The 18,998-nt window shown below is 40.6% G+C and overlaps 5 protein-coding genes across 17 annotated transcripts; 1 reads left to right on the plus strand and 4 right to left on the minus strand.

Annotated features, from left to right (window-relative positions):
- Positions 1 to 293: 293 nt before the first annotated feature.
- On the minus strand, positions 294 to 7,918 carry suds3 (SDS3 homolog, SIN3A corepressor complex component). Of its 10 annotated transcripts, none has more exons than XM_077714617.1 (14): positions 7,792 to 7,918; positions 6,364 to 6,426; positions 6,125 to 6,187; positions 4,279 to 4,348; positions 4,129 to 4,184; positions 3,956 to 4,027; positions 3,695 to 3,714; positions 3,449 to 3,605; positions 3,253 to 3,365; positions 2,717 to 2,773; positions 2,328 to 2,349; positions 1,465 to 1,591; positions 609 to 693; positions 294 to 534 (listed from the first exon to the last, which is right to left on the minus strand). In XM_077714617.1, the coding sequence occupies exons 5-14, from the start codon at positions 4,181 to 4,183 to the stop codon at positions 436 to 438; spliced, it is 807 nt and encodes a 268-aa protein (XP_077570743.1). In that variant the 5' UTR covers position 4,184; positions 4,279 to 4,348; positions 6,125 to 6,187; positions 6,364 to 6,426; positions 7,792 to 7,918; the 3' UTR covers positions 294 to 435. The 10 variants fall into 10 exon arrangements, with proteins under 10 accessions (XP_077570743.1, XP_077570744.1, XP_077570742.1 ...); XM_077714618.1 differs by lacking the exon at positions 7,792 to 7,918 and adding an exon at positions 6,940 to 6,961; XM_077714616.1 differs by lacking the exon at positions 7,792 to 7,918 and adding an exon at positions 6,524 to 6,845.
- LOC144195175 (hippocampus abundant transcript-like protein 1) lies at positions 5,116 to 13,232 on the plus strand. Of its 4 annotated transcripts, none has more exons than XM_077714607.1 (12): positions 5,116 to 5,186; positions 8,044 to 8,136; positions 8,477 to 8,539; positions 8,959 to 9,086; positions 9,617 to 9,731; positions 9,812 to 10,030; positions 10,100 to 10,213; positions 10,443 to 10,514; positions 10,613 to 10,725; positions 11,211 to 11,308; positions 11,378 to 11,520; positions 12,028 to 13,232. In XM_077714607.1, the coding sequence occupies exons 3-12, from the start codon at positions 8,513 to 8,515 to the stop codon at positions 12,277 to 12,279; spliced, it is 1,281 nt and encodes a 426-aa protein (XP_077570733.1). In that variant the 5' UTR covers positions 5,116 to 5,186; positions 8,044 to 8,136; positions 8,477 to 8,512; the 3' UTR covers positions 12,280 to 13,232. The 4 variants fall into 4 exon arrangements, with proteins under 4 accessions (XP_077570733.1, XP_077570732.1, XP_077570731.1 ...); XM_077714606.1 differs by lacking the exon at positions 5,116 to 5,186 and adding an exon at positions 6,757 to 7,455 and having other exon boundaries at positions 8,041 to 8,136; positions 12,031 to 13,232; XM_077714605.1 differs by lacking the exon at positions 5,116 to 5,186 and adding an exon at positions 6,764 to 7,455.
- On the minus strand, positions 12,702 to 16,044 carry lrrc2 (leucine rich repeat containing 2). Its single transcript, XM_077714608.1, has 10 exons — positions 15,974 to 16,044; positions 15,701 to 15,906; positions 15,446 to 15,540; positions 15,055 to 15,164; positions 14,760 to 14,916; positions 14,564 to 14,700; positions 13,866 to 14,011; positions 13,644 to 13,796; positions 13,380 to 13,561; positions 12,702 to 13,029 (listed from the first exon to the last, which is right to left on the minus strand). The coding sequence occupies exons 2-10, from the start codon at positions 15,826 to 15,828 to the stop codon at positions 12,980 to 12,982; spliced, it is 1,158 nt and encodes a 385-aa protein (XP_077570734.1). The 5' UTR covers positions 15,829 to 15,906; positions 15,974 to 16,044; the 3' UTR covers positions 12,702 to 12,979.
- A 189-nt stretch (positions 16,045 to 16,233) lies between these two features.
- LOC144195640 (uncharacterized) lies at positions 16,234 to 17,508 on the minus strand. The gene is made up of 3 exons (XM_077715412.1): positions 17,330 to 17,508; positions 16,693 to 16,824; positions 16,234 to 16,558 (listed from the first exon to the last, which is right to left on the minus strand). The coding sequence occupies exons 1-3, from the start codon at positions 17,381 to 17,383 to the stop codon at positions 16,418 to 16,420; spliced, it is 327 nt and encodes a 108-aa protein (XP_077571538.1). The 5' UTR covers positions 17,384 to 17,508; the 3' UTR covers positions 16,234 to 16,417.
- Positions 17,509 to 17,748: 240 nt separating this feature from the next.
- Positions 17,749 to 18,931, minus strand: sdhaf1 (succinate dehydrogenase complex assembly factor 1). The gene is made up of 2 exons (XM_077715230.1): positions 18,810 to 18,931; positions 17,749 to 18,339 (listed from the first exon to the last, which is right to left on the minus strand). Exon 2 carries the CDS (start codon positions 18,229 to 18,231, stop codon positions 17,983 to 17,985), a length of 249 nt encoding a protein of 82 aa, XP_077571356.1. The 5' UTR covers positions 18,232 to 18,339; positions 18,810 to 18,931; the 3' UTR covers positions 17,749 to 17,982.
- Positions 18,932 to 18,998: the final 67 nt, after the last annotated feature.

An 18,998-nucleotide genomic window follows, 5' to 3' on the forward strand; every position in this document is an offset into this window, starting at 1 on the left:
ACCAAAGCGCTCTACAACCCCTGTGAGGCGAAGGAGATGAGACATGTTAGTGGCTCATGGCGCCACACAGCAGGAAATTGATCGTGGTCAAAATGTAAGTTTATCCAACCAATTTGCCTAATCCAAAAGCCAAGCCCAATTTCTACTCACAAAAGATATAAAACAGGAGTGGGGAACACATGGCTCGGGAGCCATATGTGGCTGTTTTGATGGGTGTATATGGCTCTGCGTGAACCTGTGTGGTAAAAAAAATGGGAACCGCAGGTGAAAAGAAAAGACAGAAACTAAACAAATGTCATTTACAAAAATCTAATTTATTTATAAAAACAGATAAAACCAGACATACGCTGAAAACAAAGGTGTGGCTCAATGTACAAGTGGGTTGGAAAGCAAGTATAAATGAACAGTTTTTAGAGGGGCGGGGCTTTATCAATCTCATGCAGCCGACCGCCGCCGGATGACGAAGGCTCCTCTCTGCAATTGTCCTAGGTAGATTCTCATCTTTGTGCTGTCGCTCGTCTTCCTTACCCAAATCTTCAACAACAAAAGAGGTATAAGACAACAACAAAATAATGTCGCCCAATGGGGCCTCGGACAAAATTTCCCACCTCGCTGGTGGCCACAGAGCTGATCACGCAACTGATCTTAGTGTTGTCTTTGGACTCCAGATAAATGGCTTGGCTCTTGTGGTACCTGCGAGGGAGAAAAAAAATAACAAAGGACTTCAAACTTTTGTGGATACTGATGATCATCAACTAGAATCTGACCCTTTCTGATGTTTTTGTATAATTGCCTTTTAAATTCCACTTACCACTACATGTACCACAGATTGTGAATCACAGGTTTGAACAATAAAAAAAGGCATGCAAAAAAGCACTTGAAAGAACTGACATAATGCAAACATTTATGCAAAAGAATCTTAATCAGATGTAAAAATGAAATTAAAAGATAACATCCAAATGTGCATACAGTCACAGATGACCTTTGTTTTAAGTACCAGACTTGGATGCTAAACTGCAGCCATCTAGTGATCAACATGAGCATAACAAACACCGACATGCAGTCAGCAGCTGTGTTTACTTCTGAATCAGTCCAACTATGCTGTAATTTTCAGACTATTACTCGCACTAGCCAAATAATGCAAAGAGAAAAAACTATAAACAAGTGGCACTGCAGTATAAGTCGCAATTTGGGGAGGTCAATTAAATGTTGGGTTCCAAATTGAACCTGTTAACAGACAAAAAGTCTCAAATGTTGTAGTCCAAATTTGTAATTTATAATCGTACACATCAAATCGATGTCGGTGCGTGCAAGATTTTCGGGGTAAGCTTACAATTTATCTCATTTTACGTCACATTTTCTGCGAAACGCAAGACTACGGCTGCGGCTTTGATGAAAGTGCTCGAAAAATCAAGTTAAGTGCCTTGTCTTAAAGGATAAAAAGCCCTTGGGTGTATGACGCACCATCTTTTGTCGTAGTAGAGTCTTCCCTCTTCAATACGAGCCTCAAAGCGCTGTGTCGGGTACTCCATAGGCGTTGAGGGTACATGCTCTGGAGATGACGGTGAGACTGTGGGAAAATGGGAGAGGCCTATTCGAGACAGCACATTAGGAGATAAGTTTTCACAATTGGACATCAATGAGTAAGAAAGTAATACTTTGGCGCCATCTTGCAACATTTTGGTGATGGGTAACCAACTGTTCAAACCGTAGGTTGAAGCAACTCAATTCTATTTGCGTCTGAGTTTTAAATGAACGAGTAAGGCCACTTTCGTAGGTGGTTTTAAATCCTATCTGGGACACATTTTATCAGATTGTCTGCTGTCTGACGACTTGTGTCCCAAATGGGATTTTAAGGAGCAATTACCCAAGTAAGGGAGTAGATAAGAGGAGAATTGCAGAATAAGTAGGTATGCATGCATGCAGGGATAACCAAACAACTCTACAGGTATTTTCCTTCAGTTTTAAGAATTCAAAAATGGGTCACCCTAGAATAAGATAGACGAAGCATCTGTAGTCATTTGTTTCCATTCTTAAGCGCATGCGGGTCAGTTTGCATGTGGAAAAATTGAATAGGCTTATTGGGGAAAATGTCTGAACATGCAAGTGAAAAGACAATATATATCCATAAAAATAAAGATTAAAAATTGGAATTGTGTATTAAGATCTATTGTCTGAACCTAGCCTAGCCTGAACATGCAGTAGACATATGTCAAAGAAGTCTGTTGATGCCTCTTACAAGCATATTGATTGCAAGAAATATAGATATACATATATGAATATAAATTGCCATGACTAATCATTGCTTTGTGCGAGTTGGGTCGTACCTGGTCGTTTAGGCGACTTGAGCTGCAAAGACAAAATTGTGACAAGATGTTAATCTAAACATAAAATAGCTCAAATACAGTTCCTACAGAGGCAAAACAGGCCAGGTCTTATTTTGCAAGAATACCACACATACATATACCACCACTAATTAAAAGATGGTATTTGGGTTAATATTGCTCTCATAGAATAACAATTCAACAGAATAATCAATCAATACCCTGATGGCTACCTAATCTATTGTAATATTAACCATTGCAAATGGTACATATGACAAGTAGCCACGTAGACATGACTGTAAACAAGTGTGTCAAAAAATGATGTGTGTGTTGACACCATTAAGTGTCTGAAAACATAAATAATGGATTTTAGCTCCCTTTTAAATGATTACCTTGTTTAACGTTCGGAGATCTTCCATGATCTGGTCATCTGACAGCAGATAATTGAGCTGTGGTGTGAGGAGTTAAGGGAAGTGGAAAAAAAAGTCATGAAACAACTGCAACTAATGTACAATCTGGAATCAATGACAAGAAAGAGTTACTTACTGCAACTGTGTTAGAATAAAATCTTTTAGTTTGTTATTCAAAACCAAGATGAAAGCGGGAATGGTTTGCTTATATGTATTGTGCTGTCGTGAGTCAAATTTTTGGTTAGTCATTAAAGAAATTTAGGCGCATGGTTAACAACAAAGTGCACCAAAATGAATGTTTTTAAAATAAAAAAGAAGCCTTAACAAGTAGCTATGACACGTCATGAATATTAGCCGAGGCTGTCACCAACACACTTCCTGATGAGACCACCTTAACGATTGTTAATTGAGTCAGATGTGTGTGTTTTAAACAAAGTGTGATTATTGCGATGGGCACAATGCGATGTTTCCATACAAGTAAGATCACATCTTACTTTTAGGCGATCTACCAGTAGTACCTTGGTGTAAAGGATATCAGGAGCTGGCTTTCTTCTTTTGTCTGGAATAGGCACAGGATCATTGGGTCTTCTCCTTAGCTTGCGGGTCATGATTGGCTTGACCTCCATGGAATCTGAAGTGGTGGGAAAAAAAAAATCATATAATTTGAGTTCTTACCAAATATTTCAAAAAGTAACTAAATTTCATTAGGCCTACCGCCTGTGAGCTCCATGGTTAGCTTTTCATTCTCGATCATCTTCTTCTTCTCCTCCAGCTCAGCGATGAGATTCTCCTTGAGCTCTACCTTTTTGTCATCAAACTCCTTGACTGCGGCCTTCTTCTCTTTAATGTAGTTTCTCTCCACCTGATCAGTCTGAACATAAAACCCATGCTTACTTAAAAAAAAAAAGATTAAAAAAAAAAAAAAAAACAAGATGCTACGCTAATTGCAGGCTAACTCACCTCCAGCTGAAGAAAGAGTTCTGTAAAAGAAAAGGGGACAACAATTACAAATATTAGTACAATCTATTTACTCTAATGATATCTCTTATAACCATAACCTTTTACTTCTGAAGAAAAATCCTTTTTCAAAAAGCATTTTTTTCTTATAATGGTGTTCTTCAGAAAATTATGTAATACAGTCAGGAATATCTTTACTCATGATTGTTTTTTGTTTGCACCAGTAATCTATAAAAAAAAAAGTCACATGGTTGATTCACTAGCCTGCATTGCGCAGCCTCTCTTTGTATTGTTGATCCAACTTCTTCATCCTTTTCTGATACTCCTGCAGCGTGCCTGCAAACACAGCATAAAAAAAGGTCTCCATGCTGTCTCATATTTCTTTTATATATCATTTAGCTGGAAGAGTGGCTTGAACACAGGCCAGCGAACGGCACCTTCTTGTAATTGCTGCAGTTGTCTTTTCAAAGAGGCCAGCTTGTCCTGGTACATTCTGTAAAAGAACACACATGCATGCAGAGTAAGTATATCCTCTAGGATTTGAACAGAAACACTTTCAAATATGGGGAAACCTATTTCAGACATACTGCTCTTTGATTTCCACATAGTCATCGTCATCGTGCTTGGCGAGGTCTGTTTCACTGGCGTCCTCCGTGTCTGTGGTGACAATTACATAAAAAGAACAAGGGCGCATTGACTATTCACGGCCTGAAACACATTCAACATTAGAACACGGAGCCTCGGGAAAAGTGTTCTTTTTTTTTTTTTAATCTTCCTTCCTGATCGGAAGGCTGTCTGGTGATCTTGGACAGTTAAGAATACTCAAGGTATTTGAGGCAACTAAGTATTAGGACCACACTGATTTGTTAAAGCTTCCATCCATATTCCTATGAGAATATTCTATTTTTCTTAGCAGCAAAAACTACATTTTGTAAAGTACTCAAGACAATAGTATTCCATTTTTCCAGTCAACTCTTATTTAATGACAGCAGTTTCAAATGGTTAACTTTCCTTTTAAGTTATGTTTCATTCAATTCTTCTGAATCAAAATTAGTCTGAACAATAAAAAGTGTGCAAATTAGCTGCTGGGAGTCCGAATGACAAAAAAAATACATAAATCGCACCTGAGTAGAAGGCAACCAACAAATAAATGAATGCGATTTATAGTCCATAAAATACGGTAATTTGAATTCGACTCTCCTACAATGCCCAAACAAACTTACATTTCTCTTGTACCTATCTTTTGATTCTGATCACTGTTGCTACGTTGCATTCCAACTGAAATGGACATTTCAACCACATCTGGAATATTTTTACGGACTTTCATTTAGGAGAAATCTCGTCACGTTGCGGGCAATATTTTGCCGTATCGTGACAGAAAGGGAGAAGCATTGTGCGTGGCACTCGAACCCATCAAAAAGGAGGAAGTTAACCATCATATTGTCTCAAAGCTATGAAATTCGGCTGTCGTTTTTAAATGGGCCACTAACGTGAGGTGAGAAACAGGCTAATAGTTTTTTGCCGCATGGAAAAGATTACTGCGAGACCGGCCGATCGGTAGACTAACTTCTCCGCACCTTTTTTTATTTGCTTGATTCATCATCCTTCATATGAATCCAACCGGTGTCTGTTTTAAATGCTAGATGATCATGGAACAAGTAATTTCGCTTTTGTTTGTTTTAATTGGGAAGCTAGTACGAAGCGCGTGCTAGCTTGTGTTAGCCCTGTCAGCTGTTTTGAGGACGGGGCAGGGGGGGCAAATAATCTTTTGATCACAATAATCTTAACAAAAGCAATATTAGACACGCCATTTAAGTAAAAGTGTGCGTGTCAAGTTTGGAAGGCGAACCTGGGATAGTTGTCATCGTCACCGTCGTTCCGTGTCTTTTTCGTCTTTCGCCGTAATGTCGTCACGTCTGACTCGAATGAATGAGTCTTGTTTAAAAAAAAAAAAGGAGGGGGTGTCGTGTTCTACTGGTTGGATCTTTTTTATGCTAACCACTTATGTCTGCTATGACTACAGCGATAATTGAACTGTCCTTTGACTCATTTTCAAAATGTGTCACTTCAAATGAACATTAAATTCAAGTCACACGTTAATTAAGAAGCGTGAACGTGATGATCGTTATGAAACATTAGCCACGTTAGCCTTTCGATCTCAAGTAAGGCACGTTAAAACGCGTTTATACTTGATGTCCAAGCAAAATAATTCTGAAGCACAAATTTACTCGACTGTTAGCTAACCACGCTACATCGCGACATAATCAAATCCTCGGAATATGTTTCCAAAAAACATTCGTCATTCGTTAGAGCATTTTTCCGAATTCGGCGCATCATTTGACAAAAAAATAAAAACAAGTAGGTCGTTTTTGGAACAAAACAAAGCCGATGAGGTGGTGTTTTAACTGGTGTCAATTAGTTTTATGCCTTTACCTTCCTCCGAGTCTCGAGCTCTAAAACTGCGCTCTTCGTCGTCGTCCACGCTGTCGAGCTCCTCTTCATCGTTGTAGTAATCCAACGAGGACGAAAGCAAAGCGGCGGTAGAAGCCATTAAAAAATCGAATAGTTTATCCTTTCCACCCCTTTGTCCGAATAAAACAACTGAAAAACGCCCTCCAAAAGTGAATTTTTTTTTTCCGGTGTTGTTGTTGTTGTTGTTTTTTTGTGCGTACCTCCGTTCGGCGCCTACAAAAAGCAGAAGACCCCTGCGCGACAAGCTGCGCACTGTGTAGTGCCTGTTTGGAAATGAACACAATTTAAACACATTTGGTGAAAGTATTGTAATATTTTGATTATACAGTCATTATTTTATTTCAACTAACTCGCATGTACCTATTTTAGACATATTTAGCTGTCAGTTTAATGTTGGAGACCGAATGTTATAGTGGCTTATTTTCGGTCACTCCAGACAGTTGGTCTTGAGATGCTCTTGCGTCCCCTTTGCTTTGACATAGTTTACCGTCACATGACTAGTGATGTATTTCCGGCCCAACCACAACCTGCTGCTCCCGGTGTTGCCATATTGGGCCGGTGTAAGTAAACGATCTGCCTGGGGGCCCACGCCTAAACGGGGACGTTCCATTATCATTCTCGCGATTGCATTCCAACTAAAACAACCAGTGAGGAAAAGAAACCTTTTTTGACATGTAATTGAAATTATTGTTTTTAATTGTCATTTTACAAGTATAAGGAGATTTAAGGCCTCACAAAGGAGTGCACAAATAACACTAATGTTGTTTTCAATTTACCTGCGTTCACTCTGATAGGATCAATGCCACCACCAATATGTCCGCCAAGTAGACGTATAGCAAAGCCGGGATGCTCGTGAACGCGTCTTTCGCCCATTCTGTGAGCCGGAGTACTCGTCACTTTTGGAAAGCGAGTACCTTCGGCCAGTTTCGAGATGACGCGCTGAGCTTTGGAAGAAGCGAAACCTAACGTTGACGTCGCTTATTCTACATTCACACATGGACGTTTTTGTCCTGACTAATATTGACTCGGCTGGTATTAACACTCAACTCGTGATTAGTTCAAGCCGAGTCTCGTGGGACTAATTGGCACCGCATTTGCGGGACGCCCTACGCGGAAAACAGACGTTGCATTCAGTGGCTCGACTGACTGGAGGCACGTCAAACTTGGAACGCGGTGACACGCTGGAAGAAACGCAAACAGTCCGAGAAGGAGGCTGCGAAGAATCTCAAACATGTGAACTAATCGCGGGGAAAGCCGACGTTGACCAAGACACCATGCTGGTCCGGAGCCCAGTAAGCCCTTTAGCTTTGATACCGGCAGCTAACATTAGCATCACCGGACGCAGCCAACAATGGTGGCTAATAACGCAGTTATTGGGAATGACGTTGCTAACGGTTCTCGCTAACAGAGTGATTTCCCACTCTATCGGATCATACCGATGTCAACAAACCCACACCAGATGTGGCCAATCTTAAATACTCGATTAATTGGCCTATGTTTTGCACCTTTAGGAATAGATGTAAAAAAAAAAAACTTGGCATTTTGTATTTTTTTCAAATATCGGTTTGCTTTGAATATTTAGTGTCGTTTCTTTTACATTGTTGAGATCAAATCTCATGTTTTCTTACCTCTCTTCTAACCCCTAACCCTTTTCCTCCTACATGTCAAAGCAAAAAAAATAAATAAAAAAATCAGCCAAACAATAGTTAATTTCCGAAGAAACAAAACCACATGAGTCTGTTTGCTCATATGTGAAAATGTTTGTGTTGTTGTCCAATGAATTTAAATGATGACAACTTGAAAGTAGATGACAATTATTAGCAGGAAGTGTGCCACGATGAGACAGGAAGTGACAAAGTTTATTTTTATTTTTATGGGAGCACGTGCGTGGAAGGGCCAAGGTGACGCACGCAGTCATCGTCATCTTCCTGGAGTTCTTCGCATGGGGGCTTCTGACCACGCCCACGCTGACGGTGAGAGACACACCCACCTAATGCTTCATATGTACATCTCCATGTTTATACTGGTAAATTACACGGCATTGCTATCTGATCCAGTCTGTGCGTACCCTTATCAATGCTATGATACAAATTTGGCGTATATCTGCAGTAAGCTAGTGAATGAATCAGGAGTGGATTTTCACCCTTATTCTGAGCTGCATCAATGAACATAACTGCTGAGTTTTGTCAGGAACCTGGAAAAAATTAGCTCACTGGAAGTGGAACACATGAAAAATAGATCTTGAAACATAAAAGTTTAAACACCTCTGCTCTAGACCAAGTAAGCATGCTAATAAAAGGTCTATACTTTCAGGTACTCCACGAAACCTTCCCGGATCGCACATTTCTCATGAATGGATTCGTCCAAGGCGTCAAGGTCAGGGCTCAGGTTGCATGGTAACATTAGTGTGTGTTTATGTGCATGAGTGTGTGTGTGTGTGTGTGTGTGTGTGTGTGTTTGTGTGTGTGTGTGTGTGTGTTTGTGTGTGTGTGTGTGTGTGTGTGTGCGCGTGTGGGATAGTTTGGATGGGGGAGCGTGGTGTGTATGGTATCTTCATGCGTATGGTTTACTGTGATTTTTGCACATTAGGGTGTTTGCATGCTGGGGTTTGTATTTGTGTGGATTTTTTAGGGTTCATTAGTATGTAGTCTGCACAATGATAGTGTATTAATGTGAATGTATGAGCCTTTGCATGTTTGTTGTATGTGTTTTTTGCACGGTCTACGATGGCCATCTTGTATTTTCTCATATTTGTATTTATTTTTAGTAATTGTTAGTGTCCATTTGTGCTTCAGGGTTTCCAGTCGTTCCTGTCCGCTCCCGTAATTGGTGGCCTGTCTGACATCTGTGGCAGGAAGCCTTTCCTTCTGATGACTGTGTTCTTCACATGCGCCCCCATCCCATTCATGAGGATCAGCCCCTGGTGAGCACATGACAACATTGACCCCTCAAGCACAATTTGACCATCACACAAGGGTCATGTGAATGTCTGAGCCCCCAGAGGTTTGGAATTTTCATCTGTGACTGCACTCAAAAGGGCAAACGTGTCAACCTTTCCACCACTTTAATGCTCGTGTGCCAACTCGTGATCCTTGTCATGTGAATTGAGTTGAATAACCAACTGCCTGTTTTCACATCAAGACAAGTATCAAAATAGAAAATGTTAATTTTCTTGGAAGGGAGTAGTAATTCTGACATGTAAATCCAGACACACGCATATAATACTTGCCATGCTTGTAATTCCAATTTATTTGTTAATTGCTCAACAACATTTTACAACATTTTCTCATTTAGATCGTTTCAACTTTAGAATGGTTTGCTACAAAAACTGGGGATTTATAGCAGGGAAAAAAATATTTCGTCGCCACCACCCAACAAATGAATTAAACAAAATTTAATGTTAAACCTCTATTTGATGCATGTATTGTGATGATTTATCTTGGTTGTTCCTAGGTGGTACTTTGCACTGATCGCGGCGTCAGGAATCTTCGCTGTTACATTCTCCGTGATCTTCGCCTATGTTGCTGACATCACAGATGAGCAGGAGAGGAGCACGGCATACGGCTTTGTAAAAACAATCGGCTACGCAAAATTTTCACAAGACCCACACAATCACTCAAATACACACATGCTTGTGCAACTTTTCAGGTGTCTGCGACATTTGCAGCCAGCCTAGTGACGAGCCCCGCCATCGGCGCATACCTGTCGGCACAGTATGGAGACAGCCTGGTGGTCCTGATTGCCACCGTGATCTCGGTGGCCGATATCGCCTTTGTCTTCTTCATGGTGCCTGAGTCACTGCCCGACAAGATGCGACTGACGACATGGGGTTTTCCACTTTCCTGGGAGCAGGCGCACCCCTTTGCTGTGAGTCCAAATTTGAGGGAGGGGGCATGTGATGGGGGTATCTTGGTTTGACAGCTCGTATCATTGCAGTCGCTGCGTCGTGTGGGCAAAGACTCGACCGTGATGCTCATTTGTGTCACTGTCTTCCTGTCCTACCTGCCCGAGGCTGGGCAATACTCCAGCTTCTTCCTCTACCTCAGACAGGTATGTGTACGTGCCACAGCCATGCTTAACTCCTTCACTACTAAATAACTATAAACAGTGCTGCTTATGATCCTGCTCAATAGATAAAGAGTAAAAGACCTAACACGTGTTTTTGTTTTTTCAAATGAAAGATGTGAACGTTTTTGGAAGTTCTGTGTGCAAGTTGCCATGAAACACGATATTCTGTAGCATATTTACAATAACAAGTACTCACCTCACTACTTTCCAGGTCATTGACTTTTCTCCCGCTACCATTGCCGCCTTCATCGCCATGGTTGGCATTCTGTCCATCATTGCACAGGTGGGTGTGTGTGTTTGTTCTTCGTCACAGAGCATGTATGGTTATGTGTGCCCTTCTAACCCTTCAAGGTTGTATTTTTTGTGACCGTGTGCTTTCAGACTCTGCTCCTGAGTGTGCTGATGCGAACCTTAGGCAATAAGAAAACGGTTCTGTTGGGTCTGAGTTTCCAGCTACTGCAGCTGACCTGGTACGCCTTTGGTTCCGAGCCCTGGTGAGTCAGAAGCAGGAGGTAGATGGTGTGGTTATTGTCCTGGTGTAAAAGTGTGGGCTCTCTCTGGTAACAATGTCCATGAAGAAGGCCATGTATGATGGAAAAAATCTCCCCCAGAGCCATCAAATGATAGATGACACAATGTTAGAATATGTTGAAAATGTTAATTTCCATTGATTTGAACTTTTCAACATAATAGTCGTGTGGGCATCAACACGTGTCATCAAGTTAGCATCCATACTTGGTGACATTTGATTGTTTAAATGTTGTTGTTTTTGTGGCTTCCAATACAAACCCAAAGCATGACATATTGTAAGCATGTCCTATCAATCATTTTATGCTTTTTATTCCCTCCTCCATCATTCCTTGCCATCTTTATGCATATTTTTTTCTGTCTGACCAGCTGTGTGCACACTTTGGATCCAGACTATATCATGAGGATCATGATAATGCCGTGGTAACCCTGTCTCTGTGTTATTTTCTAGGATGATGTGGGCAGCGGGCACAGTAGCAGCCTTGTCGTCCATCACCTTCCCGGCCATCTCGGCCTTGGTTTCGCACAGCGCCGCCCCGGACCAGCAAGGTCTCTGTGCTGGGTAGGGTGGGGGTGATGCTTTATGCGTTTGTCGTGTGACAGTTTGAATATTTGTAGGTGTGGTCCAGGGCATGATCACAGGCATTCGCGGCCTGTGTAATGGTTTGGGTCCGGCACTGTATGGATTCATCTTCTTCCTCTTCGATGTTGAGCTCGACGACGTCCAGACTGCAGAAGGACGAGACACGCAACGCATTAAGGTGTACACCCACACATCATGTACATGCAGAGGGGGGGCACAGACACTACTAGAGCTTGACCTATGTGTGTTTTTCATAAATGAAACCACGTGTTAGTACTTACAGGAGGTCGATAACTCATTTATGGAATGCAATAATGTGGGGAATGCAATAATAATGCAAGCCCTGAACTTCATGGAACTTTATTCAATCACACAAATGTGTGTATGTTTGTATGTATATATACACATATATGCATATATACATATATACACATATACACATATACACTTATACACATATACACATATACACATATACACATATACACATATACACATATACACATGTACACATGTACACATATACACATATACAAATATACACATACACACATACACACATACACATATGTACATATGTGTATATGTATATATGTGTATGTATGTATTTATATATTATTACTACATTTACTTAGCGGAAGTACTGCAGCCAAAAAGCAATTGGAACATGTTTGTGCCTCGGCAGAAGTCAAGCGTTCCGGGACCCCCGTTCCTTTTCGGAGCCTGCGCAGTGGTCTTCGCGTTCATCGTGGCCACGTTCATAGTTGAGCGTCCACCGGTCACCGGGGCAATCAAGACGTGCTCATTGAGGAAGCCGTGCGGCGTGGGTGGCGCACCCGCTGGGTCGTCCGCAAGCACACACGACAGCGGACTCCAAGCAACCCCAGCCAGCGATGCCGAGGACATCGAGCCGCTCTTACAGGACAGCAGTATCTGATTGCAACGACTAAGAAAATGTGCCCTTTAGTTTTCCTTTTATTGCCTAAACATATCTGAGAGGTCCAAGCATCGCTGCTAGCATGGCGATCACCATGTCCTGTTTCCTTGGAAACGCCAATGAATTTTCATTTCAAAGAATCCATTGGAGCAATTTCCTGTTCCATCGGCATGTTTTTAGCAAATACACTTGTTGTGATGTCATGAAATATTTTTGTCCGGTATGAAACTCAAGTTACTAAACATAAATGATGTACTGTTAATATGACCAGTCAGTGCAAATGTGCCTTGACCTGTTGGCAATTGTTTTTAGTCTACAAAATGTGCACGATATTTGGCAACCAATGTGTCAGCGTGACCTGAAATTATTATAATCCATTGAATGATTTCAATCAAAAAAAAAGTAGGAGTAAAGATTCCGAGTTCATCTTTCTATGTTTATATGAGCATTAGTTTACAAACACATTTTGAGCGGCAAATGAAGGAAATCATATTTTGGAATGAGGGTGTCTTGTTTTTTTTTGTTTGTTTTTTTACCCCAAGAAAACAATGACTTTAACATTTTCAAAATAAAAGGAATTGTTGGAGAGAATTCAAATCGAATATTAATTTTAGAAAAAGTCTAAATTATAAATGGGTTGAAACTGGATGACGTTGCCAAGCAGAATCTTGTCAGCAAAGTTGCTTCTTGGTGGGCAGGCTTAAAGGACACAGGAGATGGTCACCTTGGTGGTAGAGTACGGGACATCATCTGGGAAGAGGAAAAAAATGTATTTGAATTATATTTGGAAAAAAATAGAATTGCATTCAATTGCAAAATTTGGTAGTTGACTTTTTGAGTTTATTGTTGGTTAAGGTTACCTCAAAGCCACTTCCAAAACAGAACTTGACTTAATATAAACTTGCTTTGCTTCTAAAATGTGCCAATAAAAGCTTACACTATATAATATATAATGTAACAGACATTTTTTCTATCTATACATGTACATTTGCGGTCATTTACTGCCATTATTTGATTGAATGCTCACATCTAGTGATTGAATCAATTAAACTAGAATAAATAAGAATTCATTGTACATATCATTCCAAGTGACCTCTGACCTCTGTCTTTCAGCAAACTGACATAGGCGTCCATGAATTCTTTCTCTCGACTGTTCTTCATTTCTTCTCTGTCGCTTTCGTCTTTTTTGGCTTCCTGTCCTTTTGCTGTACAGTTCTTTATCTGTTCCGTCTCCTTGTTCTTTTTTCCGTCGCTGTCCAAACCGTCATACAGACGGATGAACCTAAACAAACACATACATATGCATGTGACCTCCTCTATAAATGGTTGTGTGAGAAGGAGTGTTTGCACGGGTCAATGTATACTTTATCGTGGGGTTGCTGCAGAGTCTTGTGGGCACACAAACGAGTTCAGCGCCACTGACGACGATCATCTTGAGTGTGATGATGTTGGTGAGACAGTCAGGGAGATAGGAAAGATGGTTCTTGTGTAGGATCAACGTCTCCAGCTCAGACAACCTAAATGCATACGCACAAGTAGTGAAATTTAAACACATTGTGTTGTTGACACACACAGTGATGAGCAACCTGTCCATATCTTGCGGCAGGTCACTGAGTCGATTGTCGCTGAGATTCAGAAGCTGCAGAGCGCTCATCCTCAGAACGCAAACGGGGATAGACACAAAGCCGTTCTCCGCTATGTCCAGGTGGATCAAACGTTTCAGAGTGTTCAGCTGCACATAAAAATAGAGTAAATAGTCATCTGAGTGCTAAAGTCACGTTCGAACTTAGGGTTAGGGTTATAATATAGAGTTTGGGATTTAGGGTTAGGGTTATAATATAGACTTTGGGATTCAGGGTTAGAGTGATAATTTAGGGTTAGGATGTAGGATTAGCTAGAATTTAGGATTTGGGCTAGAATGTAGGTTTAGTTATAATTTGGAGTAAGAATTTAGGTTGGGTGACCCAGTGGTTAGTACGTTAGCCTCACAGCTCTGAGGTCTTGGGTTCAAATCCAGGTCATGTGGGATTGGCTCCAGCACCCCCCAGGACCTTAATGAGGATGAAGCAGTTCAGAAAATGAGATGTAAGAGTATATGAGAACACGCAAGTTTGACTTAATACATGGAATGACTGAAGTTAGTCTCAATGTTTTCATCACATCAAATTATTTGACCAATGAGATCAATGAGTAGGAATGTTGTGCTAATTCGGTTACAGATTTTAACAGGATAATATATGCATGTTAACAGATGCAAATGAGCCCATGAGTGGTCAGTCGAAACCTCAAAAGGTAGCTCAGAGAGTTGGCGATTTCCGCAGATTTCCAGTCTTTGAAGGTTCTCGCACATCCCGAGTTCGGCGGGAACGTGGGACAGACGGTTGTAGCTCACATTCAATTGGCGCAACTCACCAAGTTGACCTACGAGAAAAGTCAACTTCAGACGGACTGACACTGGGGCGGGGTGAGTTTGTCCTCACCGATATCAGAAGGTAGCTCGCACAGTTCATTCTTGGGGAGGTCTAAAACCCTTAAGAGGCTGAAAGATGCCAAGTAGTCCGGAAGCTTCTGGATTTTGGTGTCGCTCACGTGCCATTCGAGCAAAAAAGTCTTCCACTCAAGATCCTTTGGGAAGTCCTAAATAGTACGAGTTGAGGGCAAAAACATGGAAGCAATGAGTCTAATGCACAAATATGAATAAGGGTATTTCAATGGGGGAAATGTTTTTAATATTTACTAAAAGACTGACTTTAAGCTTGAATTTAAGGAACTCACCTTCCACTGCTCACCAGACAAGTAAAACAACAAGGCCTCCCCGTCAGCAACCTCGTCTTGCTTGGCCAAAACCTCCAATTGTTGACCTTCTCCAGCAACTTTCAGCTCAGCTTAAAATCCATCAGAATATTCAGTATGTTTGTTCATGGACTGTATGTATTATTTTGAAATATTTTTATACTTATGCATGTTTTATATACCAACATGTTTTTTTAAACACAGTATTTTAATTATTTGTGTGATGTGTACATAAATATCGGTATCTACATCCGTGATTATTTATTATATTATTTTTTTGTCCTTAGTGTTGGAGGACGCTGAAGGTAACCATGCTGAATTGGAAATTGTTTGGGTACTACTACCAAAAGGATGTATGGGGAGGTGCTTGTACCTGAGTGTGTGTTTTGCAGGTAACTGTTGAGGAGGTTGCGTTGTTGTGCGGTGAGCGTCCTGCTGTAGATGTGGTAATGCCATTGTTGTTCGATCCTGGAAACAAATGTATACACACATAATGAGAGACTTGAATCATCTAAAAAAACATGTTTATATAGTAATTTCTCTGGGTACTTCCAAATGAATGTAACACACAATCCATGATGGTGCTAATTGATGATTGGCTGTGATCACGATTGTTGTGACGTCTGACCTGGCAAGGGCACTCCTTTCCTTCCTTTCCTGTTCCTTCTTCTGATGTTGCCGATGTTTTTTGACGCGACATTCCCAAACGCTTAGCAAAGACGAAACGTTGCTTAAACCAGATGTGCCAGACTTCATCTTGATGACGTTAAACCATCAATCAAAAACAGGGAAAACGGAGACGCCGAAGGGAACAATGCAGAAAAGAATGAAGGCCTGTAAGGTGTAGAAAAACAAGTTGAAAACGAAATTGGAGGAGGGAAAATAGATTCCAGTCTCTTACCTCAAAAGTTTTGTTGCTTTTTAAAAGAGGCACACTCACACTGTGCGTGTTGGCGCCTGTGTCACGGTGCTATTTGTAGACACAGATTATTTGTCATTTGACACCTTATCACATGGTTTTCAGAGATGGAAACATTTGGACCCCTGCTCACTGTGTTCAATTATCCTATGTGAATTTTTATTATGTGATTAGTATTACTTATACAATCTATTGTTTGCGTTAATCTAATTAGTGATAAAGTTGAAAAACAAGCAAATATGTCAAGTCAAGTGGTTTATATTTTTATTTATATTTATATAGTATTTTCACATAAAAGCGACATGATGTTGACAATGAGCGATATAACATAAATTTAATAAGCAAAATTAGTAGAAAACAGCAAAACGCATCAAAACATTTTTAAAACATTAAAAAATTCAATTCAAAATTGTGCCAGAGCGTCAATTAGAACAGTGGTGCAGCATCAAGAGCTTTGACGCGTGCAGCGAAGAGCGCCACACTTTTTTCCACATGTGCGTTTACATCAGTTGGGGAGGCGCGCGGGTTCTCACGAACATAGCGCGCCACGTTCAGGATGCATTCTTTCTGTAGGTACACAAACAAAAACAGATACAGCAATGATGTCAGTAAAATTGACATTGATGACAAATTGACTACTTTTCAGAATAAACTAGCAAGAATATATAAATAAAAGAAAATACAGCTTGTTGTTCTTGCACCTTGAAGGCATCCACTTGTTTTTGTCCTGTGAGGCGCTCCAGCAGCTCGTTGGCGATTCGGACGCCGGTCAAGGCTGTAAGAAGACCACGGTCCTCCAGATTCTCTGAGTTCAAGCACTTCAACAGCGCCATCTGCGGGTATGGATTGCAATTACAGCAAATGCCTTATCTATTGAGTACCTGAGATCGTTTTAGCAAGGTAAATGTTGAAATTTGAGACTTTTCTTTTGATTTTAGGTTATTATTTTTTTGAGAATTCTATAACTTAGAGAGGGGCCCTAATGTAGAAGAAGAAACGCCGAATCTTGGTCTGTTACTGCATTCAAATTTGTCGAGACAACAAATGCAGCAGCTATCTTCTCACAGACCGTTTCTCTATACTAACTATGATAAACGAAGTATCACTGTAATTGCATTGAAGACTGTCTTTGTGATCTGGCAACCCTGAACAGTGTCTGTTTTATATTCAAAATATACATTTGTTGAGACAACAAATGCAGCCGAAATCTATTGACGGAATTCGTTCACATTAGTCGCAAACTTAACTTTCAAGCAATTGAAGTACTGTAAAGTGATGACTTTAAAAAGCACCTATACTTTTAATATTATAACACATAGATTATGAGTTCTGTCTTACTTGCTGAAATAAATCCATGTTGCTCATCTGCCCCTCGCCCGTCGACATGTTCATGGAAAAGAAGTACAGGAAAAAACTGAACTAATGGAAAACGATGTCACGTCCTTATTTGCCTTTCGAGTTATGAAATACTAAATTGTTTACTTTTCTCCTTTTCCGCCTCTTCTTCTTCTTGGTTATCCTACCATTGGGGGGTTCTCGGTGGGAGCTGCACTGCTGTCGCCATCTAGCGGCACGAGAATAGCAGTAACACTACGGTGAACCATATTAACATAAAAGTCATGTGAATTATTAATTTAGAAATCGGTCAGATTTAAAAATATATATATATTTAAAATAAAAATTGATTACCTCATCAGCATTAATATTGCTGGAATATCATAATTTCAAAAAAAAGGCTTGTAGATTCACACCATTGGTTGAGCCCATTAATTAAGTTATTTTTATTAAAATCAAAATCATGAAGTTCATACTGTACATTTGTGTTGTGTGTGGTGATTCACTTCCATGTTAGCATTATTTTGTATTTCCAGGCATCAGACGTGAAGACAAAAAAAATAACATAAATGAGTTTTCCCTCATTATTCCAGATTTAAGGTATATATGACATCATTGTTTGTCCATGAATGTCACATGACGTCAACGTCGGGCAGTCAGCCGCGCTCTTTATTTTTGGCAAAGGTTCCTAGCTGTTTGGTATTGACGTCTTTCAGCTGCTCCAGCTGCCGCTGACCTCGCCGGAACAGATACTCGATGTGCATCACATCAGTCTTCTTGATGCTTGCATTCTCCTTGAACTCGTCTCGGATCCGTGGTAGGAAACCAGGCTTGTCCTGTCCAGCCCGCAAAAACTGGCGGTAGAGAGCCAGGATCTGCTTCTGAAGCTTGCTGTGCCGCGACATCCGCCAAAGAAAGATGGTGGACGCTAAATCCACATTCTCAGCAAAGCTTCACTTTCCGCTGCTAGGTCTGGTGCACTGCAACACGTTCCTCGATCCTCCTCTGATTGGCTGTAACACAGGAAGCACGAAACACAATTTTAGACAATGAATGCAACAAAAGACAGCATAAACAACTGGTGCACTCATGGAGCCATGATCCACTCAGTGCTTCAACCTGGGTTTTTTTTTCAGTTTCATGAATGGTTGTCCGTCTCCTTGCGCCCTGCGATTGGCTGGGCACTGATCCAGGGTGTTGTCCCCCGCCTTGGGACCATAGTTAGCAGGAATAGGTTCCAGCACCCCCCGCAAACCTTGTGAGAATTATTGTTCAGAAAATGAATGGACATTGGAAACACAACTCAAAGCACCCTCACCCGAAACACACATACACACACAATCTGATTTTATTTTGACAACTCCACTAATGTCCTATAGTAGTACAATAAAAGTAAGATCATGGACACAGAAACTAAAGAAATGTCCCAAGTGAAGAGATTGCCAAACAAATCAATGACTTCAGACAAAAGGATTAAACTCACCCAGTTGACAAATGCTCATCAGTTTTACGACATTTAATTTTAGTTAACCTTTACGAAGTAAACGAGCTCAGCCTAGCTAGTCTGTTACAACACATACACGAGAATACGTCACAGTAAAAAAAGTGTTTCCGAATGGGTACTTCAAAATAATAGTAATTTATGCTTTTCATTATCGAAATCAGAACAAAC

Source organism: Stigmatopora nigra, chromosome 4 (assembly GCF_051989575.1).
Source record: "Stigmatopora nigra isolate UIUO_SnigA chromosome 4, RoL_Snig_1.1, whole genome shotgun sequence".
NCBI lineage: Eukaryota > Metazoa > Chordata > Actinopteri > Syngnathiformes > Syngnathidae > Stigmatopora > Stigmatopora nigra.

Coding starts and splice junctions, on each gene's coding strand:
- suds3 (XM_077714610.1), bottom strand. CDS start 6,242: ATGGCTTCTACCGCCGCTTTGCTTTCGTCCTCGTTGGATTACTACAAC. Junction 1,592..2,327: donor CAAGTCGCCTAAACGACCAG/GTACGACCCAAC, acceptor TGTCTCGAATAG/GCCTCTCCCATTTTCCCACA. Junction 535..608: donor GCTCTGTGGCCACCAGCGAG/GTGGGAAATTTT, acceptor TTGTTGTTGAAG/ATTTGGGTAAGGAAGACGAG.
- LOC144195175 (XM_077714604.1), top strand. Junction 9,732..9,811: donor GGAGCACGGCATACGGCTTT/GTAAAAACAATC, acceptor GCAACTTTTCAG/GTGTCTGCGACATTTGCAGC. Junction 10,515..10,612: donor TTCTGTCCATCATTGCACAG/GTGGGTGTGTGT, acceptor GTGTGCTTTCAG/ACTCTGCTCCTGAGTGTGCT.
- lrrc2 (XM_077714608.1), bottom strand. CDS start 15,828: ATGAAGTCTGGCACATCTGGTTTAAGCAACGTTTCGTCTTTGCTAAGC. Junction 15,165..15,445: donor CCTGCAAAACACACACTCAG/GTACAAGCACCT, acceptor ATGGATTTTAAG/CTGAGCTGAAAGTTGCTGGA. Junction 13,797..13,865: donor CTGCCGCAAGATATGGACAG/GTTGCTCATCAC, acceptor GTATGCATTTAG/GTTGTCTGAGCTGGAGACGT.
- LOC144195640 (XM_077715412.1), bottom strand. CDS start 17,383: ATGAACATGTCGACGGGCGAGGGGCAGATGAGCAACATGGATTTATTT. Junction 16,825..17,329: donor ACATGGATTTATTTCAGCAA/GTAAGACAGAAC, acceptor CCATACCCGCAG/ATGGCGCTGTTGAAGTGCTT. Junction 16,559..16,692: donor AACAAGTGGATGCCTTCAAG/GTGCAAGAACAA, acceptor GTGTACCTACAG/AAAGAATGCATCCTGAACGT.
- sdhaf1 (XM_077715230.1), bottom strand. CDS start 18,231: ATGTCGCGGCACAGCAAGCTTCAGAAGCAGATCCTGGCTCTCTACCGC.